General features: G+C 51.9%; 1 protein-coding gene and 1 long non-coding RNA gene across 7 annotated transcripts; one reads left to right on the top strand and one right to left on the bottom strand.

Moving 5' to 3' along the window:
- The first annotated feature begins 1,568 nt into the window (after positions 1-1,568).
- On the top strand, positions 1,569-22,684 carry KCNIP2 (potassium voltage-gated channel interacting protein 2). 6 transcript variants are annotated; one of them, XM_045582034.1, is made up of 10 exons: positions 1,569-1,931; positions 17,945-18,040; positions 18,826-18,924; positions 19,572-19,696; positions 20,113-20,182; positions 20,345-20,415; positions 20,541-20,648; positions 20,818-20,922; positions 21,060-21,122; positions 21,401-22,684. In XM_045582034.1, exons 1-10 carry the CDS (start codon positions 1,859-1,861, stop codon positions 21,446-21,448), a joined length of 858 nt encoding a protein of 285 aa, XP_045437990.1. In that variant the 5' UTR covers positions 1,569-1,858; the 3' UTR covers positions 21,449-22,684. The 6 variants fall into 6 exon arrangements, with proteins under 6 accessions (XP_045437990.1, XP_036293831.1, XP_036293836.1 ...); XM_036437938.2 differs by having other exon boundaries at positions 1,570-1,931; positions 18,871-18,924; XM_036437943.2 differs by having other exon boundaries at positions 1,571-1,931; positions 17,945-18,030; positions 18,871-18,924.
- LOC118718939 lies at positions 19,898-26,333 on the bottom strand. The gene is made up of 2 exons (XR_004987996.2): positions 23,835-26,333; positions 19,898-23,600 (listed from the first exon to the last, which is right to left on the bottom strand). It is a non-coding gene; the product is annotated as an uncharacterized LOC118718939 (long non-coding RNA).
- Between the last annotated feature and the right edge of the window lie 225 nt (positions 26,334-26,558).

Here is a 26,558-nt window from a genome sequence, read left to right as displayed (position 1 = left end):
TGTTAGTGTCTTTCTTCTTCCTTGATCCCTCACCCAGAACTCATTTCTCAAATACAAAGTTAAGGTAATCTTCCAGGTACTGGTCCCATTTGGCTATGGGGTCCGTGCCTATCCTTATAGACTCCTCTGGAGTCTCCTGGCCACAGAAGAAGAAAATTGAGTTCAGAGAAGTCCTTTGGTTGGAAAGGTTGAGAAGAAAGTCCCCTTATCTCCAAACTCAGCATTGAGGAGGACAGCCAGCCCATTAGGGACTCCTCCTGTGAAGTGAATAAGTGCAAGTCAAGGGCATGAAGTAATAAAGGATTCCGTTGTAAAGGCCCTTCCATCTCTGGCCTATACACCTTATTCTAAGAATCTAAACAGGAATTCCCTCCCTTCCCAGAACTGAACTCCAAAGCAAGCTGCCCATGCTCTCTCCACTCCCCAGGGTCTGGCCAGGCCCAGGAGGACCCTCCAGAGCCAGGAGCAGGCCATTGCTCCCAAAGACAGCCTTTCCTTTGGTTGCTTGTGCCCTTTTCATGCCTGGTCTCCCCCCATAATCCCTGCTGAGTTAATTGAATCAAATTCTTAGAAATTAAGTCCAATTGAAGAAATTAAATGTGTTGGGGTCATTTTAGCAGAAGCTTTTGGTCTAAACAGGTCACTCCTCCACAGGAGCCATTGGACGGGCAGGATGACCTGGGACCCTGCCACCAGGCCATCCAGACCCAGCAGACACCCCCTCCCCTCCATCCTCACAGGGGTGGGTTGGGAAGGGAGCGGGGCTCACATCAAGAGCATTTATTCCCCACTGTGGATCTCCACCCGGATCCTCAAACTCTCAGTTGCCACTCTTCCCGCACCCTCCCTGACCCCCCCCCCCCCCAAATCTTATGGATAAACGAGGAATCTAGGACAGAGCAGGTGATAGAAGAGAGACGGCCAGGAAAGTTGAAGAAACAGAAGAGCAAGAAAGTCTTGAGGATTCTGCTGACCTGTTTGACTTTCTTTTCCTTTTCTCCCCAGTTGGCCCACAGGGGTCATTAGATGAGGAAGAAGGCACCCTGAGAGGGAACGTGCCCAAAGTCCTGGAGTGGGCGAGGGTCGGTACTTCCGAGAGAGAAGAGGAAACCGTAGTCCCCTGGCCTGAGGGAAGCCTGCCTTCTCAGGCGGACCCCTCTGAATCCAGCCCCCTTCAAGCGGTGGGCACTGGCGGGGGCAGGGGGAGGAGGGCACAGAGACCTGTAAATAGGAAGAGAACAACAGAGAAAAATAGGGGCTACGTAGAGACTGACTAACGGCACCGGACGGAGACTTACGCGCCCAGGGCTGGTTAGTGGGGGAGCACTGGGGGCGGAGTTTCCTCACCGTGGTGCTTTCTGGCCCTGCCCTCTCTTCCACCCCCAAGACCCAGGCTTGGGGTTTAGGGGGTAGTGTTGCTGGCGAGCCAATCCCTGCCCCGGCACTTCCCAGCTCCCCCTTCCCCCGGTGCCTCCTGGAGCTGCGGAGAGGAGGGGGCGGGGGTAGGGGAGCCAATCCGGGCAGCGCCAAAGGGGGGAGGCAGTGGTGACAGCCGCGGGGAGGGGGCGGGAGCAGAGAGGCGGCTGGCTCCGGCTCCTCCGCGCTCCGCTCCGCTCCGCTCTGCCTCGGGCTCTGCGCTCACCTCCTGCCCAAGCCTCCCTCCCGCTCCTGCCCCAGGACCCCTGGGTGGGCTCCAGACCCGCCCGGTCCCCAGACCCAGTCCTAGCCCAGACTCCCCTGGCCCCCAGCCCCGGCCGAGGGCTTGGCCGCCAGGGGGCGCCGTGCGAGCGCCCTCTCCCAGGCGCCCGGCGCCCCCTCCCACAGCCCAGGAGGGACGGGAGGGGGTCGCCGGGGGGCCATGCGGGGCCAGGGTCGCAAGGAGAGTTTGTCCGATTCCCGAGACCTGGACGGATCTTACGACCAGCTCACTGGTGAGTCGGTGGATCGGGGCTCGTGGGAGGGAGGGTAGATTCCATTCCTCCAAACCCTGAAGCCTCTGACCCTGCCAAACCCTTACCCACACTCTGCCCCATTTCCAAGCACCTCCCCTGGACACAGGTTCTAAGTCTTGGGTCCCCCGAGGGCGGAGGGAGGGAGCGGGAATGGCAGGGGGTGGGGAGAGCAGGTGGGCAGGTGGGGAGAGGCAGCAGGTGTGGGCCCTATGACACAAGGCAGGAGGGCTCTGGTGGGAGGTGCGTGAGTGCCTGTCATTCTTTGTGTGTGTCTGTGTATAACAGTATATATACATGTGTGCGCCTCCCACAGCTGGTTGCCATGTGCCCTGGGCTTGGTGACAGCCAGGGCGAGCATGATTGTATGTGGTTGTGGGATTGTATGATCTCGTCAGATGTTTGAGTGTGGTTACGTAGTACCCTGAGTGCATGAACGAAGTTGTTTGACCCTGTGTTTCTGTTCTTTGTGCAACTCGTGCTCTGAGTGTGTGGTTCTGTATGAAGTGGCATGTGACTAACGTTAGTGTCAGGGCTTCACTCTGTGGTGGTCTGTCTCTTTGTACAACGTTGTGAACTTCCTGGGGCACAAGCATCTGTTAATGTGGGTTGTGCTGCGCTTTGTGATTGTGAGACCATGTGGGTGATATTGGCACTCAATGCTGGTTGTGCACTTTCATGTGGTGGTGTCTCAGTGGGGCTTTGTGAGTGTCTATGACACCTCTTCCCCTGGCTGCCTCTCTAGCTTCCTGGCGCAGAAGGAGGTCCTCAGCACACACAGTTTCCCCCATGCTTCCCACAGTAGCCAGCGGGGATTCTAGTGTCCTAGCTGCCCAGCCTGGCTCCTGGGAGCAGCATCTGGCCCCCCGGCCCCGGGCTTTGGTTAGTGCTGGGTCAGGTCCCCCCTTCCCCCGCAAACACACACTCCATAAAGTACTCAGAGATCATTCTTATAACCAAAGCTCATTCAATACCCAGCAACCTTCCCAGAACTTCACCCAAACCCAAAGGAAAACGCACTCTCCTGCCTCCCTCTAGACCCAGAGATAGAAAGAAGCTCTGGCTTGGGAGGTGCCATGTGGCCTCCCCTTTATAAATGTCCCCCAAGCCACTTTGCTGCCCGGATGTCCTCTCCCCCCCGCATTGGGGAGGTACGTGAGACCCGTGCATCTGTGCCCGGGCACATTCCTGGGTTTGGTATGCAGATCCATGTGTTTGTGTGGGTGACACCTTGTGTACATTTCCATGTACGTGTGTGTTCCTGTCTCTCAGTGTGCAGCCTGCTCAAAAACTCTACACAGAAGATGGAGGAGGGAGAGCGCCTCCTGTGTGTGAAGCCAGCTGGGGAGGTGGAGGGAGGCTGTGATCCTGTCTGTCCTGAAGGAAATGAGGTTAAGACTTGGGGATGGGGCAGAGGACTAGAAGTAATGCCTTTGGAAAGTGTCTTTCTGACTCACTGAGCCTGCGGAGGGCCTAGTTCCTATGCTCAGACCCCCGGAATGGAAGCCCTTCCATCCAGGCAGGCCCCTGATGTGCCCTAGCTGTGCCTCAATCTGGATGGAATCCAAAGGTCCAGCTGTCCATTTCTGCTCTGTACTGTCCTCAACCGGAATCCTTGAGAGCAGTAAGGGTCCAGGGCACTTATTAGCACCACATTAGTCAGTGTTTGCTTACTGCTTTGATCGATTCTCCCTATAATGGAATCATCCCCTCTTCACTTGGCTGTTTGAATAATCAGAGATCGGTTGGGTGAAGGAGGGGAAGCATTTTTATTAGAAGGTGCAGGAATGGAAACGTGAATACCAGGATGACTTTTTCTCTCTCTGAGCCTCACTTTGCTCATCTGTGAAATGGGGAATACACTCGCCTGCCTCCCAAGGGAAAGAGAAAGGTCAAATGTTGGCCAGCATGACGAATCATGTTCTGTGTCATGAGCATCCTCTCTGTAGAAAGGTCTACACACGGCTTTGAAAGAGAAGTAGGTCTACCAGGATATCTCCTTTCCAAGGAGGGCTTATTTTATAGCGGAAGACAAATGGGGCTGAAATGCCCCCTGTGTTTGAGCGCTGGGCGCTCAGAGATGCCAGAGCAGAAACCTGCCGGGAGGCGTTGTCCACGGTACTGAAGAGCGTTCAGGGGAGAGGGGCGGCCGGGCCACCTCCCAAGGTAACCTCCCTGTGCCCACCGAGAAGACTTTTATTGGGGGGAGGGGGGATCCGAGAGTCACCGCGCCCGCATCTAACACCCCTGGTCTTCCCAGCCTGGCAGGGCCGCTTGGCAGTGCGGCGGGTGGGAAAAGTCAGTGGTCACTGGCGGGCCTCTCCCAGCTGGAAACAAAGGAGGGACTGGAGGAGATGAGAGAATACGCACCTGGCTGGCCAAGGCCTGGGATCTCTGGAATCGCGTCCTTCTGGCCATGAAGATTGTTCCCCGGACTGGGGCGCCCCCGTGTGGTACTAAAGGAGCTGTGCCTGCGGAGCTGATTCTGGAGGAGGATGTTCCCAATCAAAGGGCAAGCTTTGCAGGGAGTTGGGCGGCGACTCTTGCTTTGTAAACGTAAGATTTTCAAACAGAAATACGGAATGCCAGTCGAGAGGAGTGGAATTATGTCCCTTCTGTCCCAGCAGTTTGAAAGCATAGTGGGTAATGAAAAGGGTTTACTCTGGGTAAAGCCGGATGGGAATGAATTCAGGAAAGAGGTCAGGGCTCGGACCGAGAAGGGGGGTGGGGGTGGGGGGAGGGCGTCTCCCTCTGCTGGGGTGGCTCAGGGTTGAGCGTGGACCTACGACCCAGGAGGTCACTCTTCAATTCTCTGTCAGGGCACAGGCCCCAGTTGCAGGCTCGATCCCCAGTAGGGGATGTGCAGGAGGCAGCCAATCCATGATTCTATCTTCATAGATTAAATAGAGAAGGGGACCGGAGACGGCGATGGCAGGACACACACAGGCTTTATTGGAGGGAAGAGTACCCCTGCCGGCTGCTTCCACAGAGAGGGGTGGAAGAGAGGGAGTGTCGGGGGTACAAGCACCTTTAAGGATAGGGAACGGGGCTTAGGGCACTCAGCACACGCTGGTTGGTGATTAGGGACCTAGGGACTTAGGAATGGGGGCTTAGGGTATTTGGCAGGTACTGATGGGTGGTTCAGAGCTCAGGAATGTCTGGCCACAGGTGGGGTTTAGGTCTGTCCATCAACTGGAGGAAGGGAGGATCTATCATATCTCATCATTGATGTTTCTATCTCTTGCTCCCTGCCTCTCTGAAATCAATAAAAAATATATTTTTTTTATAGAGAGGGTGGCTTCTCCCAATGCATTTGGCTGGCAGTCAGTGTATAATGGGAGAATCTGAACCTGCTGGGACAGAGGGACACAAAACAAACAGCTATGAGGGAAAGGAATTTGGAGCCAGGAGGAAGATCAGTAGGGGCACATCTCTGCCACCTCTTCTCTGCCCAGTACACTAGCCAGTTCCTCCTCCTCCCTTCTGCTCCCCCCCCCCCCATTGGTCCAGGAAGTATGCAAGTGTGGGAAGTTGCCATGACAACAGTATCCTCTCACCTCTTACCCCTTCATATCTCTGCCAAAATGCAGAGAGGAGGGTGTGACCAGCAGAGGGATGGCCGAGGAAGGGCGCTAAAAGATTTCATTTACCCCCCAACTCCTTTTTCAAAAGCCGTGGGAGCGCTCTTCCCCAACAGACACCCAGAAAATGTTCCCAAAGAAGGCTATGAGGAGTCCTCTCTGTCCCGCCCCCTCTCCCCGCCCCCCGTCCCTCCGCTCCAGTCTGGGAACTTTGGGGTTCAGTGCTCTGATGTGGGGCGAAGGCGAGCTCCCTCCTGCGGTGCGGAGAAGACCTGGAGTGGATGAGGCTGTGCGGACGGAGGTCCTGGTCCTGCGGGGCCGGTCGGCCCTCCCGCGCCGCCCACGCGGGGCCCACAGGGCGGAGACCGACCCCCCGGGGCCGCGGGGGCGGAGCTTGGCCACTGTGCTCCCGGCGGAATCATGAACCGCTGCCCCCGCAGGTGCAGGAGCCCGTTGGGGCAGGCAGCGCGGTCCCTCTACCAGCTGGTGGCTGGGTCGCTGTCGCCAGGTATGAGGAAGGGAGGAAGGGGCTGGAACCCTCAAAAAGTGAGCGAAGTGGGATAGGAGCTTTACAGAGGTGGGGAGGGGAAGGGCTCCTCACAGGTGGAGGGAGCTGGATCCCCCAAAAAAAGGGGGTTAAAGGGCAGTGCCCCTGACAGAGTGGGAATAGGGTTCTTACCGAGGGGGTAGAGGTGGAGGGGTTGGCAAGAGGAAAGATGAGCATCATGGACCCTCCCCATGGTGGAAGAGGAGGCAGGGCTTCTCATTGAGGGCAGAGGAGGGGGCTTCAAGCAGGCAGGCGAGAGGTAAGACACCTCACAGGGATACAGGGAAGAAGCTTGCAGCAGAGCAGGGGAGGGGACACACACACACACACACACACACACACACACACATATGACCCAGCCCTTCACTGAATTGTTTAGTTTAATGGGATCTTAAGATGACTGGGGTGCGTGTCCAGAGGAAAAAAATCTGAGGTAGGACTGGACCAACATGAACTCCGCTAGTGAGCTCATGCATGATAGGGTGGGGAAACGTGTGGGGCAGAAGGATTACATGTCACTGTTTTGTCTATCGCTAGGAGTCTGTTCTAAGGGGGTTGGTTGTGCATGCATCAGCGGGGTTGTGAATGCTGGGGCTGTGTGTCCCTGAGGTTGCATATCCCTGGGATTCTGTGACAGTGAAACTGCATGGACTTGAGTTTTATGCTTTGGAGTTGGGTGGGGGGTACCCCGAGTCACACTAAGTTAGTTGTGCAGCCTTCACAGGTTGGTACTTTGGTGTGGGATTTGTGGAATTTATGATATGGGGATTACGGGCATCGTATCCTGGCACTGCCATTTGTACACACTTCCACTTGGGGTTCCTGAGGGCTGCCTGGGAAACCCAGCATCCCCTCCCCTTCTGGCCCCAGGAAGGCCAAAACAACCTACCCTGGGGCACTCTGGAACCTGTAGCTCCCTGGCTCTCTCCATGGTATCCACTGGAGCCCCTGGAGTACAGGCAGGCCTCTCTTTGCCTTGTGCTCCTCAGAAGGAGGGGAGATGGGTTGAGCCAGAGGCATACTTAGAAGTTGCTTGGGGAGCATGCGTCCCCCAAGCCCACTGCTTGGGCCTGTCTTCAGTGACAGATGGCTAGAGCCTGGCAGGGCCAGTTCTCAATCATAGCAGGCATGACTTCCAGGCCCCAAAATAGCCCAAAGGCCTAGGAGTTCATTAATCACCTGATACAGCTGGGGGCCGCTGTGTCTTCTGGCCCTGCTGGGGGAGAGAGTTGCCGGGCGGCTGAGAGAGAGCACTTGGGATCTTCCTTGGCTGCGATCTTCACTGGAGGAGGACGGATAGAGAAAGTGGGACAGAAACATTGGGTGGGTCTCCCATAAGGTTTGAATGACTAAATGATAGGAGTATCTCTGCTGAGATTTGAGAGAACCAAGGAGGGCCCATTTAATGCTTTCAAGAAAGTTTTCCCAATATGTACACAGATAATAATTTAATAATAATAAAAAAGTTTTCCCTTGAGCCTTCACTGTGTCTGAAGCACTTCCATGAAGACTTCACTCCTTTGCTCTGGCTGGTGTTGCTCAGGTGGTTGGTGTTGTCCTGTGCGCTGGGGTGTCACTGGTTCAATTCAGGGTTAGGACATACGCCTGAGTTTTGAGCTTGATCCCTGGGGGTACCTTTAGGAGGCAGCTTGTGGGATCTCTTTCCAGGTCCCGCTTGGTTCAGGGTTCCATGTTCTGGAGAAGGCCACACACAAATTAAAAGAGACTGGAAAAGAGTTAATGTCTTTTAGGGGGAGGACTACCCTGCTCTGGCCTTTTGCCATCCCTTTTATTGAGGTTCTGAGATACACCCACATCCTTTAGGCAGGAAATTCCAATAATAGAAAATCAGCAAGAGTTTACATATGACAACAGGTTAAAGTTGCTTCAACTATCACTGTCTCAACTAAACAATGAGTTAATAACTCTGACCATTCAGAGCCATTAAGGTTGACCAGCCTTCTGGATTCCCTTTTCACATTTAACTACCAATGACTCAACTTAAACAATGAGTTAATAGCTCCGACCATTCAGAGCCATTAAGGTTGGTTTTCAGCAGCAGCTGATCTGTTTCTCTCTCACACTGATGTTTCTCTCTCACTCCCTCTCCATTTCTCTCTCTCCAAAATCAATGAGCCCTAGCTAGTTTGGCCCAGTGGAAAGAGCATCAGCCTGCAGATTGAGGAGTCCTGGGTTCGATTCCGGTCAAGGGCACATATCTTAGTTGCAGGCTCAATCCCCTGTCCCCAACCAATCAATGTGTCTTTTTATAATTTTATTTTATATTTTTATTATTATTTTTTAAAATATATTTTATTTATCTTTTGCAGAGAGGAAGGGAGAGGGATAGAGGGTTAGAAACATGGATGAGAGAGAAATACCGACCAGCTGCCTCCTGCACATCCCCCACTGGGGATGTACCTGCAACCAAGGTACATGCCCTTGACCGGAATCAAACCTGGGATCTTTCAGTCTGAAGGCTGATGCTCCACTGAGCCAAACCAGCCTTGGCAATCGATATGTCTTGACATTTATTTCTCTCTCTGTGTCTTTCCCTCTCCCTTACACTCTCTCTAAAAATCAATGGAAAAACATCCTCTGGTGAGGATCAACAAAACAAAAACAAAAACAAAAAACACCAAAAACATAATAAAGTCATTAAAAAAATATTTTTTGTTACGAAGCGAGTCCCCAAGAGATGGACCACCGGAGCCAATTTGATTAAGCATGCTAGAATTTATTACAGATTCGAATCTGGACTCAAACCATGGCTGACGCAGCAGCCGGTAAACACCCAGGTAAGAGCCCGGATGGAGGGGCAGTCCCTCCAGAGCGCTCACACAAAAACACAGACAAACACACACCTACCGCGGCCAGTCAGGCTCTTCGGAATGGGGGTCCCTCATGGTCCTGGCTGGGGATTCCAGTCATGATCCCCAAGGACCACCAGGGAGCCGAGTCCGATGCAATAAACAAAAGAGCCATCTCTATGCTAGCATAGGCTATCCCACTCATGCTGGCAGCATGGCGGAAGAGAGCGAATTTCACCCAGCCCAGGAGTTTTATTCAGGTCGGTGATGTCACTGCCTCGGCTAACCCTGATTGGCCCCTCAGGACTAAATTCTAAAGACTGGGGACGGCCTGCAGGGTTGGTTCCCAGTCACACTCTGCTTGACATTGGATGTGACCCTATCTTGCCCATAATACAAAAGCAGAACTAAAGGTTATCTACAGTTTCTACCCCTGAAGCTACTGAGTCAGTGGGAGTCAATCTCCTGTAACTACCCTATTGTTTAAGCAAGCAATCGAAGGTAGAAGTCAGATAGCAAGGTTAAAATTCAAACAGCAGTTTTTACCCAAGTATGAGTGCTACCATATTTCATTTTTTAAAAAGACTTTACTCCTGCCGAAACCGGTTTGGATAAAGCGTCGGCCTGTGGACCAAACGGTCCTGGGTCGATTCTGATCAAGGGCATGTACCTTGGTTGCGGACACATCCCCAGTAGGGGTGTGCAAGAGGCAGCTGGTTGATGGTTCTCTCTCATTGATGTTTTTGACTCTCTAACTCTCTATCCCTCTCTCTTCCTCTCTGTAAAAAATCAATTTAATATATATATATATATGTAAAATTGATTTTTTACAGAGAGGAAGATTGATTTCACTCCTTTGAATAAAGAACTAGAGGGTGCTAGAGGAGGACACATTTGGACAAGTTTCTCACGGGTCCAGAGACTTGAGAAGTCTCTATGAGGGAGAAGGGAGAACCTGAAAAATGACTCACTCTTTCACTTCTGACAGACCCTCCCACCACAGGCCTGATTGATTTAGGACCTTGAGTCCCTGTAAGGCTGGGTCAAGGCTAAGTCAAGATCTAAAGGTTGAGGGTGGTTGTGAGAGAGGAAAGTGGAAGGCCAGGGACAGGGCAATTGGCTGCAAGGTTGTCAGTCTGTCCATCTGTGAATCAGCATCAGAGGTCAGGGGAATGATGCTGTATTATTTCAATGCAAATGGTCTGGCTTGGCATTCAAGGCTCCATGGACTCTGACCCTTTTGGTCGTATCACTTTTAGCTCCTGGTGAGTAAGCTACAGTCATCCAGGATTCCTTTCCATATCCACATGCACTGGAGAGACAGCCTGAGGGAGCAGGCCGGCAGATCATTTGAGTTTTTAATTTTGTTTTCCTGACTTGAGAGAGAGAGAGAGACAGAGGAATGGAGAGGGAGAGAGAAATGTTGATCAGCTGCCTCCTGCAGGCCCCCTACTGGGGATTAAGCCTGCAACCTGGGCATGTGCCCTGACTGGAAATTGAACCCGTGACCTCTCAGTACATGGGACAATGCTGAACCACACTGTTCAGGGCCTGATTCAAGTTTTCATCTATCCCTTATTATCTGTGCTGTCTTGGGAAAATCACTTCTCTGAGCCTCAATTCTTTCATCTACAAAATAGGTATATTACTACTTACTCTAACCATGCCAGCTATACACACAGGAATAATAGGCCTTATCTACCAGGTTTATTATGAGGACTAAGTGAGGTCATGTATGTAAAATATCCAGGAAACAGAATGCGCTCAATAAATTATCCCTTTGTTAAGGTGGTCCTTTGACATTGTAGCCATACTTTAAGAGTCAACTCAAAAAACAACCTCTCCAAGTTTTGCCTGGCCTCCCACTTAGAAAATTTTTACCTTAGTTCATATCATGGCTTGCCTAGAACAGTTCCTACCGTGCATTAGGCATGCAACAAATATTTTTTTTGAATGACTAGATGGCTTGAAGTTCTCTCAGCGAGCTGTCTCTCCCTGCCCAGTGGGAGCCAGGGTCTGTTTGGTTTCTCTTTGTTTCACAGGCACCAACTCAGAGCTTGGCAATCAATTTATCTTTACAATTTAAAAAACACAAAAAAACACAAAACATCCTTGCCCTCTAGGAACTTAGTTGAGGAAGCAGGTTTGATCCAGTAATATCTGGTTCAAATCTGCATCATTTAACTAGATGACTTTGAGCAAGTCCTTTTATCTCCCTGGGCCTTGTTTAACTCATCAATAAAATGGGCACAACACTAATCACTCTGCCTACTTCATGGGGTTGTCATGAGAAGCCAATGAGAGAACAATGTTTGTGGAAACTGTATATTGTTAAGAGCTGTAGAAAGATAAAGGGTATGTAGCATGTTATTAATAACAGTCGCAGCCCTAGCCTATTTGGCGCAGTGCATAGAGTATCAGTCCTGTGGACCAAAGGGTCCTAGGTTCGATTCCATCCAGGGCATGTACCTCACTTGCAGACTCCTCCCCAGCCTGGGCCCTGGTCAAGGCGTGTGCCAAAGGCAACCAATCGGTGTGTTTCTCTCACATCAATGGTTCTGTCTTTCCCTCTCTCTGAAAATCCATTTAGCCCTAGCTGGTTTGGCTCAGTGGACAGAGAGCATCAGCCTGAGGACTGAAGCGTCCTGGGTTCAATTCTGCTTAAGGTCACATGCTTGAGTTGTGGGCTCCATCCCCAGTAGGGGGCAGGCAGGAGGCAGCCATTCAGTGATTCTCATCACTGATGTTTCTATCCCTCTCTCCCTCTCCCTTCCTCTCTGAAATCAATAAAAATATATTTTAAAAAATCAATGGAAAAATATCCTCAGGTGAGGATTAAATAAATAAATTATGGTAATTAAACAAATGATGGTCACAAACACTTCAGCACTTACTCTGTGCCTGGAGTTGTTCTATCAGCTTTCCATTTTAAATTCATTTACTCCAACCAGCAAACATGAGATGGGAAACTGAGGCACACAAAGGTCGAGAACTTGCTCATTTAATTGCAGATTAAATTAAGTGGCAAAGCTGGACTTGAACCCAGTCTGGCACGTTGGGTTCTGTCAGGTCCCCGAAGGAGGAATGCAGGAGCAAGAGGCCAGAAGGTGAGGGATCACGAATTTATTTGATCATCTGCACACCAGGTGGCTGAGCCTGATGGACAGGAGTCCGTGGCTTTTAAAGGACTTTTGGCGGGCTCGTTCTGGAGGGAGACTTCTTTATGTAGACCTGGAGGGGAGATAATGGAATGCGGTCACTGCAAGTGAAATGTGGCCTCAGCAAAGGGAATGTCCTTAGTGAAATGGCCTGAGAGGGGTATTGATTTAATTGTTTGATCAAACCTAATACCTAGTACGGCTAGGCTGCCTCCTTTTATTGTTCGCACTAATATATTCCAGAATTAGGTGCTGACTTTTGAGGCCCAACATTGAGTCCAGTAGAAATTCAGGTATCTGAGAGTCACTGAGAGCTGGAGGCTTTGAAGGGAAGGGAATTTAAGAAGTCTTCAAACGGCAGGCAGGTAAGAACTGTAGGACCGAAGGAGAGCAGAAGGGAGGGCATTCCCGGCAGAGGGAGCAGGAGGAGCAAAGGCAGAGATAGCACCGAGTTTGGTGTATTCCGGAGGCGGTGAGGAGGCCAAACTGGCTGAAAGAAAGAGATCTGCCAATGAGGGTAAGGGGAGGGGTAGTCAACGCCAGGTGTGGAATGTGGACTGTGACAGGAAGACGTGTGCTGGTTTCACCTGTGAGTCTGTAATCTCTAGTGTGAGGACCTGAAAGCAGTCCCTGAGTTTACTTCTTCTTGGGGGAGGAGAGGAGGGAAGCAGAGGATCAAGTCTGCAGGAGCTGCCCTCCTTCCCTCCTTTCAACACGTTCCTGGGATGTTGGGGGGGGGGGGGGGGGGTGTTGGGGGAAAGACGGCAGAAATGGGTAAGATATGGCCTGACCCTCAGTGGTGGTCTGTAAAACTACAGATCAGTGACTCATGAAGTGGTGGGACCAGCTCCTACCCAACCCCCACCCCACGACTGTGGCTCAGTCACACACTCATTCCAGAGCTGGACCCCGAGAGAGGGCTTCCTCTGGGGTCCATCATCCTAAGCTGGGCCTCCAGCTGTTTAAGAGGGGAGCCAGTGCAGTGTGGTGGTTTAGAGTGCGGTAGGCTCACAGTCAGACTGGTTTAAAATGGAGGCTCTGATGCTGATCTTACCTTCTTTTTTTTCTTCTTTTTAAAAAAATATATTTTATTGATTTTTTTTTTTACAGAGAGGAAGAGAGAGGGATAGAAAGTTAGAAACATTGATGAGAGAGAATCATCGATCAGCTGCCTCTTGCACACCCCTTACTGGGGATGTGCCCACAACCAAGGTACATGCCCTTGACCGGAATTGAACTCAGGACCCTTCAGTCCGCAGACCAACACTCTACCACTGAGCCAAACCGGTTTCGGCTGATCTTACCTTCTTTCACCTTAATTTCACCACCTGTGATGTGGGGATAACTCTACTGCTGTCACAGGTTTATTGTGAAAACTCAGCATATAGAACTCTATCTGACACACTGTGAGTGTGCAGTCAGTGTCACTCAGCTGTGCAGTAACTCCGCAGCCCTTGTCTGGCTCCCTGGCTCTGCAGGCCTCTCCCCACCCCCTACCCTCACCGCCACCGCTGACCCCCTACCCTCACCGCCACCGCTGACCCCCTACCCTCACCGCCACCGCTGACCCCCTACCCTCGCCGCCACCGCTGACCCCCTACCCTCACCGTCACCTACCCTCACAGCCACCGCTGACCCCAAGCAGCTGGGAAGATGGCGGAGGAGTTCCGGGAATGTTGTGGTGCCTTGGCGAGTTCAGATTTCTTCTACCCTGGGCTTCTCCATCTGCTCACTGATGGCTCCCAGGGGCAGGCAGGGCTCGGGCAGCGCTGTCCGGAGGAAGGAAGAGCGGCCTCTCCTCCTCTCCCAAGAAACTGAGCCTCTTGGCCCCAAAGGCAGGTGCACAAGTCTCCTCTCAAAAAGGTCCCGATAAGGCTAAGCACACCTTTCTCCTGCCCGGGCTGTTGGGCCTAATTCTCGCTCTCGGAGCCTCAATTTCCCTGTCTGTGGCCATTGGGACGAGAATGCTTCGCCCCATCCCCACCGTCTCTATGGCAACTGCAATCGATGCTGGTAGTGTCCTCTGGGCGGGAGAGGTCACTGCTTCCTTCCCTTTTATATTCTCATACAGTTCCATGCCGATACAATTACACAACCACCAGAGACTGGGACTCCTATTTATAGGACACATCCATATTACCAGTCCTCAGACCCACAGCCCCTGAGTCTACTACTAAAACATAGACACGGCCACCCATACACACCCAGAAATATTCCAGTACACTCTTCAACACACACCATAGATAACCAGGTCGCATACCCCTACACACAAGACACACACCTAATAGACAGGTGCACAATCAGATATAGACACACAGGCACGTATTTTCCATACTAACAGGAATATACACACCAGAAAACACCCAGACGCCCATCTCATATTCTGACCCATACGTCTCCTACTTACTCATAATCTCTCACACTGCCCTTCCCTGCCTGCCCCCTAAGGACAGCTCCTCTTTCTGCCCCTCCCTTTGGCACGGAGTAGCCACAGGGTGTCCGGGGAAGCTGTCCTGGGGACAGAGTCGGTCACTGTATCCCTCCTCTGGCCTGGCCGGGTCCATATCCTTCACACCGAAGGCTCCCAAGAAGATGCCAGCCTAGAGGCTGAGTGGCCTGTGGAGAGGAAGCGGCTGTGGCTGGGAGGCCAGTGGGGCAGGGGCGGAGTGAGGGAGGTGGTGAGAGGGAGGAGATGCAGAGAAGAAGGGGCGGGAGGCTGCCGGCAGTCTTACTCTCCATGGGGAGCCCGAGGGGGAGGTGGTGTGAGTAGGGCTGGCGGGCAGGCGTGCCGAGTCTCTGCCTGGGGCCATGCCCCCGGGCCCACCATGACCCTGGATGGGCTGGAGATGGTCGCCGTGCTTGTGGTCCTCGCTCTGTTTGTCAAGGTCCTGGAGCAGTTTGGCCTCTTTGAGCCTGTCTCCTTGGAAGGTAACCCAGGTGCCTGGGCAGCTCTGGGCTGCTGGCTGGGGGGGCAGCGCCTGCAGCACTGGGGAGGGGCTACTCTGACATGACGGGGAGCAGGAGCCAGCTGGTTAGTGATGGAACCGGGCATCTCCGGGCGGTGAGGAGGGAATCTTGGGGAACAGGACATCTGGGAGAGGTAAAGACGGGAACTCTGTGCTGGGGCATCTAGGGGAGGGAAGGAGGGAATCCTGGAGGACTGGGAGGTGAAGAGAGAAGACCAGAGGACATGATGGAAATGATGAGGATGCAGTGCAGGAGGACTAGGGTATGGAGATGAGGGAAGCCTGGGAGGTGTGAGGAGAGGTCTGGAGATAAACTGCATACCTAGGGTAGAGGAAGGAGGTTCCGGGAATCCTGACATAACACTAGACTTCTGGGGAGTCCCTTTTGGGGCCAGGGGCCCACAACGGCTCTGAAGATGCTTCCCACACCTCTATCCTCGCAGGCATAGGTACCAGAGAGTTTGTGGACTCAGGGGGTGACAGATTCAGGGGGTATGATGGTGTGTGTTCATGTGTGAGATGGTAAAGGATGAATGTGTGACTGTGTGAGCCTGTGTATTGTGACGGGGATGTGATTTAATGTGTCAAAGTGACAGAGTGTGTGGCTTTGTCAGGTGGTAGATGCGACTGTGTCTGAGCGGACTGGGTATGAGCTGAGCCTCTTCGGGGATCAGGTTGTGTGTGTGGCTGTTCCCAGAGTTTCCTGACAATGTAACAGTGCTATTCCCAAGACTTGGGATGGGAATGGGCTCTGGAGGGACAGGAGAAGGAACACTGAATGAGACACTTGCAGGTCAGCTCTGGCAGGGGGGTGAGGGGTGGGTCAGGTTGGGACCCTGCTTCCTAAGCCCCCATATCCTCTCAGGATCCAATGGCAGATGGTCTCCAGGGTGCAGACACAGGGAGTGAGAAATCAAATTTCCACTCCACTCCCAAGTCAGTTGGGGAGAGTGATACTGGAGGTAGCGGGGGGACATATTCTGCCTCCACCAGAGTGTTTTGGTCTCTGCCTCTGGTTACAGCAAGAGCTGTGCAGCTTCATAGCATGGCTGTTCCCCAATTCCACCAGGGACAGGAAAACAAGCAGGAACCGTGAGAGGAAAACTGCATGAGGCGATGTGGAAGGAGCTAGGGAGAACAGGAGGTCCATGCATTGCCTGCTCTAGTGTTCAGTTAGAGCAGAAAACTCCATCCTCTGCTGCATTGTTTGAGATGGGACGGGAAACAGGAATTGGACCGACACAAACTAGGGTTCATCCAGTTTTTAAAAGATGAAATCAGTTGGGCTCTAACTTGCCACCCCCTTTAGACTATTTAGTGGGATGAGGGGTCACCTAGGAAACCCAGCATCCCTTAGGCTGAAAGCAGCCCCTTTCTCTTTCTACCTTCAGAAGAGCCTAGAGGGAGGAGATTGAGTCCTGGGAGCAGGTAAGGAGGATGTGCGAAGAGGTGGTGGTTGGAAGAGGGCGGGAGTCCCTACCCCCACCCCAACCTCCCCTGTCTGGTGGCAACTCTACCACCAAAGTCCCCAGGTGCAACCCGGCTTCGTGAAACCAAAGTCCAGGCTAATGGAGTCCTGGGCCAGGGGCCAGGCTGCCATCGATCCCCCGTCCAACCCACTCCCTCCCTCCCACCTCTCCATCGCTCCTGCTGCGGAGGGAGAGAGGACATATTGGAGGAGGAGAAGGCCGTGACTTCTAGCACTTACTTTCTGAAGATGGAGACTGACTTGGAAGGGCAGGGCCTGTGTGGGAGCTGGGATGCCCAAGTAACCTACAACCAAACAAAGTTGGGGTCCTCTGTGTCCACACCAGGACCCCTGGATTCTGGCCCTGGAGCCTGGAGGTGGGTGCAGTTGGGAGACAGGCACACATGAATGTGGGGGGTCGCCTTAGGAGGCAATTAGAGCTGTAGGACAAGTGTATAAATAAGAGGAAGGGAGATGAATGGTGATCAGTGGGCTCACACCAAAATACTCATCTTAAGTTCTGTTATTGAAATCAAAGTGTGCTATGATTTCCCTTTCAAAGAGCTAGCCATACTAGAAAGGACCGGGAAGGGATGTTTTTAGGGTGGATGAGTTAGCTGATGAGGAACTCTGTTCCACTGGTAAGAAGATTAGGTGCCTTGGAATAAGGAGTTGTAGAACAGAGAGGTGGACATACCCAGGACAGACAGGGGTTCTGTGGGTGGGGTGCAGTCTTAGGTATCTGGTTACCATGGGCACATAGGTCATAACATGATCATGGATATGTGACGTTGTGACCTTGATATGTGGCATGATATTATAAGGTCTTAGTGTGTCATTAATGCATTGTGTCATGAAGTCCCAGGGTCATTGTGTGTTTTGTGTGGTTTGATCACGCTGTGTGTGAGATGGCCTGCAGAGGTCCTCATGTATATGTTTTCCTAGGTTGTTTATATTTGTATTAAGGAATTTTAGGTCAGTGTGTGTGTGTGTGTGTGTGGGTGTGTGTGTGTGTGTGTTGAAGTAGGCCATTGGGTGTGAGTTACTGGGTATTGGGCTGTCACTATGGCATCCATTACTCCGTCATTTATCATGCTATGTGTCTCTATACATGCCTGTCTGGATGTGTCTGTGAGAGAGAGGTGTTCCTACCCAGGTGGACATCACCCTCAGAGGTTCAGCCATAACACTGGAGGCAAGGGCACTGGGTCAGCAGACACTGAAGCCAGTGCTACTTTTCCCCCACCCCCTACCCCACTGCCTCGCAATCCCTGGCTGCATCCCATTAAGCAAGGTGTCCAAGTTGCCTCTGAAACCCACTTGGCTCCTCTAACCCAGCCCCAGCCGCCTCCTCTTAATTCTCCTCCAACACCCGCCCCCAATCGGGGTTAATTGTGATGGTGGGAAAGGGAACGGAGGGGCAGAGGGGGCTAATGTGCCTTCCTGGGGTCTTCTCTCTCCCCAGGCCACCCTCCAGGGCCTGCTAAAAAAGCGCTGAAGCAGCGGTTCCTCCAGCTGCTGCCATGCTGCGGGCCCCAAGCCCTGCCCTCAGTCAGTGAAAGCAAGTGCTGCTCCTGTACTTCCGGGGCGGGGTCTGTTGTGTGGGATGGGACCGTTGTGTGGGGAGCGGGTGTGTGTGTGTGTGTGTGTGTGTGTGTCTCCAGTGTGTCGGTAGAGTTAGGGTGGGCGCTGGCTGGCACAAGAGCGAGCAGCAAGCGTAGCTACCTCTTTGGGAAGAATCTGGTTGTGGGTGTGGCCAGCGTGGGGCGTGGCCTGAGTGTCTGCGGGCGGGGCCTGCTTGAGGAGTGGGCGGGGCCTGTGTCTGGGCGTGACCAGTGTGGTTGGGCTGAGGCCTGAGCCTAGTGCTGGGGCGGGTCCAGGCGGCTGTGCGGTCTGTGCTGGCTTACCTGGGTTGTCTAGTCTCCGGCCTCCCGTCCTGTCCCTGGCATGTTTTGGTTGTCAACATGTGTGTCCCCCATGCGAACGGAGCGCTCCTTCCACCAGATGCCAGGACACTTGGATTTCCCGGTGGCAACCTGGTTCCGAGTTGAGAGATCTCCCTTTGTCTCTAGTCCATACCTGTTCCTTCAGTCGGGCCTAGTCCATGTCATATGCAAGCTCTAAAGGCCCGTTTTGTAGTTATTTGAGAGTGTTTGATTCCTGATCCCACTTGGGGATCGATTTGGAAAAAGGGCAGGCGTGAGCCTCTCAAGCACGCGTGCGTGGGGCCCATTTCATGTGTCTGTGCCCGTTCGTCGTGTGTGCTTCTGCGTGCGGGGCTGGGTGTGCGCACTGTAACTCGCGGGTCTGTGAGATTCGCAGTGAGTGTGAGGAGTGTGTTTGCAGTTGGCCGGGTCTTCAGCTTTCTCGGTGACAGTTCGCTCCCTTCAGCATTAGCTGCCCCAGCCTCCCTACGCCCCCACAGACCCCGCCCGCTGGACCCAGGTGACTTACTCTCCTGGTGGGGGCGGGGGCGGGGGTGCTTCGGGAGCACGGGGTGGGGGTATTTGCTTGGGGACTGGATGTTGGGGGCTGGGAGGGTCCTGAAATGGGGCCGAGGGTGGGGCCTTGGCTAAGACTTAATGGAGGCAGGGTGGGGTCTGGATGGGGCTTGGCTGGAGCTGGACGGGGCATGGCTCAGGCATGGCTGGGGTAGGCGGGGTTTGGTAGGAAGGAAGGATCTGGAAAAGGCAAGACCTGGACTGGGCAGATCTGAGTTGGTCTGGGAAGTCCCAGAGCTGGGATCCTCAGAATCCCCCTCTTGAACCTGTCTTTACTACTCCAACCCCTTCTGGGATGAAGATGGGTTTGGGGCTTTTCCCGCCAACCAGGGACCAAGGGCCCAGGGGCCTGAGATGGGTCGGATCCCTGGCTCTAGGACCAGGCACTGGCCTTGGCTGATAGACCTTGAAGCTGACCAGTGTCTTCTCTCCTCGGTTTCATGTCCTTGGCTTGGGGTCCAGTGAGCTGGCAGGCTGGTCCCTGGAGTCGGAGATGAGGGGGATGTATGGGTCTCTGATTTTGGAGAAGGGCAGTGGGGACCGGGCCTGAGGCTCGGCTCTCCCTCCCCTCGTCCCCCCTAATCCTCGCAGACAGCGTGGAGGATGAGTTTGAGCTGGCAACCGTGTGTCACCGGCCCGAGGGTCTGGAGCAGCTGCAAGAGCAAACCAAGTTCACTCGCAAAGAATTGCAGGTCCTGTATCGAGGCTTCAAGAACGTGAGTGCGAAGCCAGGCCAGACGGGGTGAGGGGTGGGGCAGGAGGGGCGGGGCCTACCCAGGACTTCTCAGGAGGGTGGCCTGGCTTTGGGGTGTGAGAGGGAAGGGAGGCGGAAGGAGAACTCCCTCCTCTGCCCCTCCCAGACGGAACTTCTAGCCGGAGTTCTGGCCTGTTTGAGATGGGCAGACCAGACTGCCAGCTTAGTTCTGTATTTTATTTATTTTATTTTGTCTCATTTTATTTGTGTACTGGGAGAAGTCTTGCCTCCCATTAGAAAAGCTGCATGGTGAGCCTCCAGGAGCCATGAAGATTTTTCCTTCTCTGGGAATCTCTGGGCATGGTGAGAGAGGGGTAGGAAGAAGAGTAAGTAGAAGGGGGTTTTGTCTGTCTTTAGCTTGGTCTCCCCATTCCCCAGGAATGTCCCAGTGGAATTGTCAATGAGGAGAACTTCAAGCAGATTTACTCCCAGTTCTTTCCTCAAGGAGGTGAGGGGACAGGCCTGAAAGGGTGCAGCTGTTCATCTCTAGGCTGAGGGGGGCAGGAGGGGCTGGGAATGCCAAATGATGAGAAGCTTGGGGAACCCCATAGAGATAGGAAGCCCTCTGCTGTCTGGAAGTCAAGCTTACTGTCCCCCACATATTCTACAGACTCTAGCACATATGCCACTTTTCTCTTCAATGCCTTTGATACCAACCATGATGGCTCAGTCGATTTTGAGGTAAGCTGGAGGAGGTGGGCCCGGGAGGCCTAGAACTTCAGGGCCAGAATGTATAGGCCAGCCCCAGAGAGCAGGTTGGGTAAAGGGTCTCTAAAGACACGTTTTCCTCCCTGCCTCCTCCTCAGGACTTTGTGGCTGGTCTGTCAGTGATTCTTCGGGGAAGCATCGATGACAGGCTGAACTGGGCCTTCAACCTGTATGACCTCAACAAGGACGGCTGCATCACCAAGGAGGTGTGCAAGGCAACTGGAGAGCTGGAAGGGGGTGCAAAAGGCCCACAGGAAAGAAATGTCACCCACATATGCATCATCAGCAGGCTAATGCCTGCGCTAGGGCCTAGGCCTCCTGGTTTGGAGGCTAGAGGCTCTGAAGAGGGACCCTCTTTTTTTCTTGGTCCAACAGGAAATGCTTGATATCATGAAGTCCATCTATGACATGATGGGCAAGTATACATATCCTGCACTCCGGGAGGAGGCCCCAAGGGAACATGTGGAGAGCTTCTTCCAGGTGCTTGGGACTGGGTAGGCTGGAGGGCCCTGGAGTGTAGAGAAGGTGAGGTCCCAGTAGGGAACTTGCCTGAATTCTACCTGCCTCTCTCCCGCCATCCATCCTGTTCTCCCTCCCTCCAAACTACCTTTTTGCAGAAGATGGACAGGAATAAGGATGGCGTGGTGACCATTGAGGAATTCATTGAATCTTGTCAAAAGGTACAGGTCCCCTCCCTCCATATTCCTGGTCTGGACTCAGGGCCTAATTCAATGATATAGGAGAAGGCTCCTTAACTCACCCCCACTCCCAATCCTGTTCCTTCACAACTGGGGGAGGCCTGCCATTCTTCACCTCTGGTCTCTCTGGGTGTCTCCTTCCTCATTGCCTCTCTGCATTTCTGAATGTCCTCATTTATGACTCAGTGTCTCTCTCCCTGCCTCTGACAAGCTCTTTTTCTTTCTTTCTCCAATCTGCCTCTCTCACACCATGGCTACAGGATGAGAACATCATGAGGTCCATGCAGCTCTTTGACAATGTCATCTAGTTCACCAGGAGAGGGGGTCAGTTGTCCTGTGGCGGGACCATGCTCTAGCCCTAGTCCAGTTGGACCTCATCTTTCTCTTCCTAGCTCTCTCCTCACCCTATCCCTGCCCTAGGGCCTGTAGGAATCCAAGAGGCTGGGGATTCGGTGGTTCAGATCATTGGAGCTGAAGGAGCCAGGGAGTGGGCGGAGTGTATCAGCTGGTATTCCCAATTCCCAATGGCTCCACCCCCTCCCTGACAGTGCTAAGGATGCCCCTGCTGAAGGAATTAAGTGGTTCTCCACTTCCAAACCCCACTCTAGAAGCCACGATACTAGACAAAATTTCTCCTGTTACGGTGCTTCCCCCATCCCTGTTAACATAAACATTTTCCTTAAGACTCCCTTCTCAGACAGGTCTTTGGCACTAATTGGCCTTTCAGAGCAGGGCCTTAGAGAGCTCCACAGGAGAGGGACAAGGGAGAACTCTCGGGCTTCAGGCAGTGGCTCGGCCCTAGGAAGTAGCTGGGATATAAAGCAGAAAGGCCTAGAGATTGTGAGACCTGAGGCTATGACTCTGAGCTCTACAGGTCTGCCACCAGAATATGAGTTTCCAGGCTCTTCAGAAGACCCTGGTTCCTTAGAAACACCCCAGAAATGTTCCACACAATGTTCAGTATACCAAGAGATCCTGGGGTTGTGAAGTCTGGCTCATCCCTAGAATTTTTTTCTCTCCTTCCTTCCTGTTTGTATGTTGGCAGCAGAAGAATATGGCTGGGAGATGTCCTGGCTGATTCCTGCCAAAGGTTCAGCCTACCAGCATAGAGTGAGTCAGGACCACCCAGTGGATGCATTAGAAGAAAAGGGAAGGAGGGAAACAGGCATAGCATCTAAACCCAGTGAGGGGGCATTCATTAGCATATTTGTTCTACCCAGGCTTTATTTCAACCTCCCAGAGAGCCTCCCCAATTCCCATCTAGTGTCTCCTCTTGCTCTATTAAATCTACCCAGAGATGCCCCTGAACACACCTAGAAGGCAGGAATCGTAGGATCCAGGTCTCATATCATCAACAGCACCCCTGCCATGCTGCCACTCCTTACTATACCTGCTTGTCCCACTAGCTAGGATCTGAGGGCAAGGGCCCCTAGGAAGCTCCCTTTCCCATCAGAACACTGTTGGCTGCTTTGCATTTTTGGCTCCTCTGTATATTTTGTAAAATAAGAAATACACCAGATCCAATAAAACACAATGGCTATGCACAGGCTGCTGTCTCTGCCTTTTTGTCTCTCCTACCCCACACGTACCTCTAACTCATGTACCTGAAACCTTTTAGATCCCAAAGAAAGTGCCTCTCTTTCCCACAGTATGGCCAACCACTGGCAGGAGACCAAGGCACAGGTTCTGAAAAGGCTGGAAACCTACCTGACCTCAGAGAAGCAACCATGGGAATCTCTCCCTTTAGAAATGACAAGGAAGAGACAGGATATTAATGTCCAAAAGACATGCCAAACCACCTGTCTTTTGTCTAGACATTGTGACAAGCTGAATCAAGAATTTCTAATTGATAGACATCAGTTAATCTCAAAGTGCTTTCTTTGGACGGGGAGCATTCTCTTTAGTTTCTAATGGAAATTTCATTGTATAAACATCCCAATCTTGCCTCCAGTATGGACATACATTTATGTCTATACTGCAGCCAAGAATGGATCAGATGGAGTGGACCCAGGGCAGGTGACCATGGAGCAGGTGACACTAGGGTAATAGAGACTTCCTTTGTGGGGTGGGAACCTTTTTTTGTTTTGTTCCAGGAGAGAGGCCACCAATGGTAGATTCCTGCCATTCTTTCTCCAAGGTTCCTTCATATAGTTACTAAGCTTAGCCATCCATAGAAGAGGGATCAGGCCTTCTATTCCATAACTCTACACGCTGACAAGGTCAAGGGAAGGGTATGGTATCCAAGAAACAAATAGTTCCAAAGGGCATCATTTTGTCATCTGTCCTGGCTCACATCACACAATTGTCTGATCCTTAGGTCCTTGGGTTTTTTTGGGTCACAACACCTCTGAAGGATCTGATGAAAGCTATGGGTTTACTGTCCACAAGGAAAAAAAAAAAGCACACTTTTCCATTTATTTGTGTATCCCCGAAGCCCATTCATGGGCCTTAGTTAAGAACCTGTGATTTAGCCAAAACCAGTTTGGCTCAGTGGATAGAGCGTCAGCCTGTGGACTGAAGGGTCCTGGGTTCGATTCTGGTCAAGGGCATGTACCTTGGTTGTGGGCATATCCCCAGTGGGGGGTGTGCAAGAGGCAGCTGATCGATGTTTCTCTTTTATCGATGTTTCTAACTTTCTATCCCTCTCCCTTCCTCTCTGTAAAAAATCAATAAAATATATTTTAAAAAAAGAACCTGTGATTCAGTTATCTTTTGGCCTTCCATTGTAGAGAAGAGGAAACAGGCACATTTATAGGAGGACTCAGTCCCCTAGTCTGTTCAGGGTGGCCTTGTGGCACAGTGGAGATCTGTGTATGAAAGATGGATACTGTAAACAAGGTGACACTGACAGGCTCTCATGGTGCCCTATGCTTTTCCTTCATGGCACATCTCAGCTTATAACTATGTAGTGCTTTTGATACACTGTAAGCTCTTGAGGGCTTCTTGAGTGCCTGGACTAAGTTCTCCCCACCTCACTGTCTTATCCTCAAGGCCTGGCAAATAATAGGCACTCAATAATTGTATGATTGGATGAATGAGCATGGTGAGTGTGTGTATATAACTGGATTAGGCATGGAGACATTTTCTATATTTTAGGGTAGATCCACATTCAAGGGAAGCTGAAGTCTGAGCTGAGAATTTCTAGTGACGTAGGAAGTGCCCCAGAACCAGAGCACACAAATGGGAACCAGAAAAAAAACAGGTTGGCATTCTGATATTTTCCCTATCCATTGGTCAGACTCTGAATGTTGTCAGCTGCTTTGTCTCAAAACACCCTCCTTTCCTGCCTTCCAGTATTTTGTATAATACTTCCTGGTTTTTCTCTTACATTTCCGGATGACCCTTCTGACCCCTTTCCTGCAGACTCGTCCTTTTCAACTGGAATTCTAAACAACACTGGGCCCCACAGCTCAGACTTGAGCTTCTTCTCTAAATCACTGTAAACCCCGTGGCTTCATTTATATGTAGAGGACTCCTGAGTTTATAGCTTCAGAATTTATTTGACATATTCGTGTGGATCTGAAATGTTCATACTTAACATCTTCAAAATGGAACTTTGATTCATGCCTTCCAAGTATCCCCCGTTTCAGTAAATGATACCATCCACCTAGTTGCTCAGGTGAAAATTGAGAATTCTTCATTTCTTCCTCTCCCTCACTCTCCCTCTTACCCCCTTTTAATCAATCACCAATTCCACCACAAAAGCTGTACCACCTCTCTCTCTCCACTGCTGCTCCCTAGTCAAAGCCACTGTCATTACTCACCTGGATCACTACTTACTCTTCCACCTAAAGTAGCCCCTCTTTGCTGTGGTTACTTTTTATCACCTCCATTTCTTCCCTTCATAATTACTTATCACAAACTGAGTTCCTGCGTATGTATTGAATTTATTATGGCCTGTTTCCTCAACTAGAATGTACCCTCTGTGAGAGCAGGGCCCTATCTCATTTATCCACAAATATTTATCACAGACCTATTAAATTTTAATTCCTATTGTAGGTGAGGTATGGAGAGCAAGTGTATAGCAAGAACTGCCCTTCAAATTTGAGAGATATAGATGTGGAAAGTAGATCTTGCTTGGACCACAGACTTGAGTCTGGCCTGTGGAGAGAGGAAATTGTGGCTACTGGGTTGCTAGCAGATATCATGGTGTGAGGTGAGAGGCAAAGAGTAAAGTGTCATGAGACTAACGGCTGGGGCCAGCTGGAATAACAGTCTTCAATTCCACAAGTGATCACAGGATCCACTGAAGCTGCTTATGACTCCCAATTGTTATCACAGGAAATCCGCTAAGAAAATGCTTACCCGCTTAACCCCAATCTCAACATTCTCAGAATAAAAACAAACATGGGCTATAAGTGTTTTTAGAGCTACAAGTCGAACTACCACCCACCACGCCTTTGTAATCACAATGAGACTGAGATGCTTATTTCACATTTTACCTCACACCTTGAGACAGATCTCTCTACATAAATGTAGGTGCATTCTGACAGAACTACAGGAGGCTCTGAGAACATACAGCAAGGGGATCCGAGCCCGTCTGAGGCTAAGGGAAGGCTTCCCCAAGGAACTGATGTTTATGCTGAGGCCCAAGGGATCTCACTTCTCATTCACAATTCTCGCTCGCTCCCCATTCCTAAACACACCTGGCCTTTTCACCCCTCCCTACATTTGTACTCTGTTCCTTTTGCCTCGAGTGTTTTCTTCAGGACTCACTCTGGCTAACGCCTCATTCTTTAACATGCAGCTCAAACACAACACCGTCATGGCCACTGCCTCTTCCCCAGAGGGGATGCAGTCAGTCCCTTCTCTGCTCTCCGTTAGCACTTGGCCTCACCTTATGGGGGTTGTGTGTATACCTGGTTGCCTCCACCGCCATGCTGTGAGCTCATAGTGACCCTACATACAGCCCAGCACGAGGCAAGCTCAATAGGTGTCTGCGGAAGGAAGGAGCGAATGATTGATTTTTTTTTTTTTTTAAGGAGAGCCAAGCCGAGGGTAGAGGAAAATAATGATTCAAGCCACAGGGGTCAGCTGAGCACCTTGACGCTTGGTCTTCACAGAACCGAGCCTGGGCCGTCGTCATGAACCAACCCTATGCGAAGAAGAACCCCGACACAAATAGGTCAACTCCTTCCTGCGTCTTTAAGAACCAGAGGCTTCGTTCCCGCGCCTGCGCACTGGGGGAGTAAACGCCTCTCTCCTCCCCTCCTTTTCCCAAGTGCCCCAATGGACTGCAGCCCCCTCCCACATTCCCTTCCTTTGGGTGGGGTCACTGTCCGCCCCGCGGCGCCCGGCTGGTTCCGGAGGGTGGCGGACCCGAGTGGTACATCCTGCCGCTTTCACTACCTTCCGCTTTCCGCGGCTCCCCGCTTCCCCTTCTCCCCGCCGAAAGGCTCGCGATAGGCCTGCCCTGCC

This window comes from Pipistrellus kuhlii, unplaced genomic scaffold (genome assembly GCF_014108245.1).
Source record: "Pipistrellus kuhlii isolate mPipKuh1 unplaced genomic scaffold, mPipKuh1.p scaffold_m20_p_15, whole genome shotgun sequence".
Taxonomy (NCBI): domain Eukaryota; kingdom Metazoa; phylum Chordata; class Mammalia; order Chiroptera; family Vespertilionidae; genus Pipistrellus; species Pipistrellus kuhlii.
Note: the sequence above shows the minus strand (reverse complement) of the source record. Positions and strands in the feature narration are given on the sequence as shown.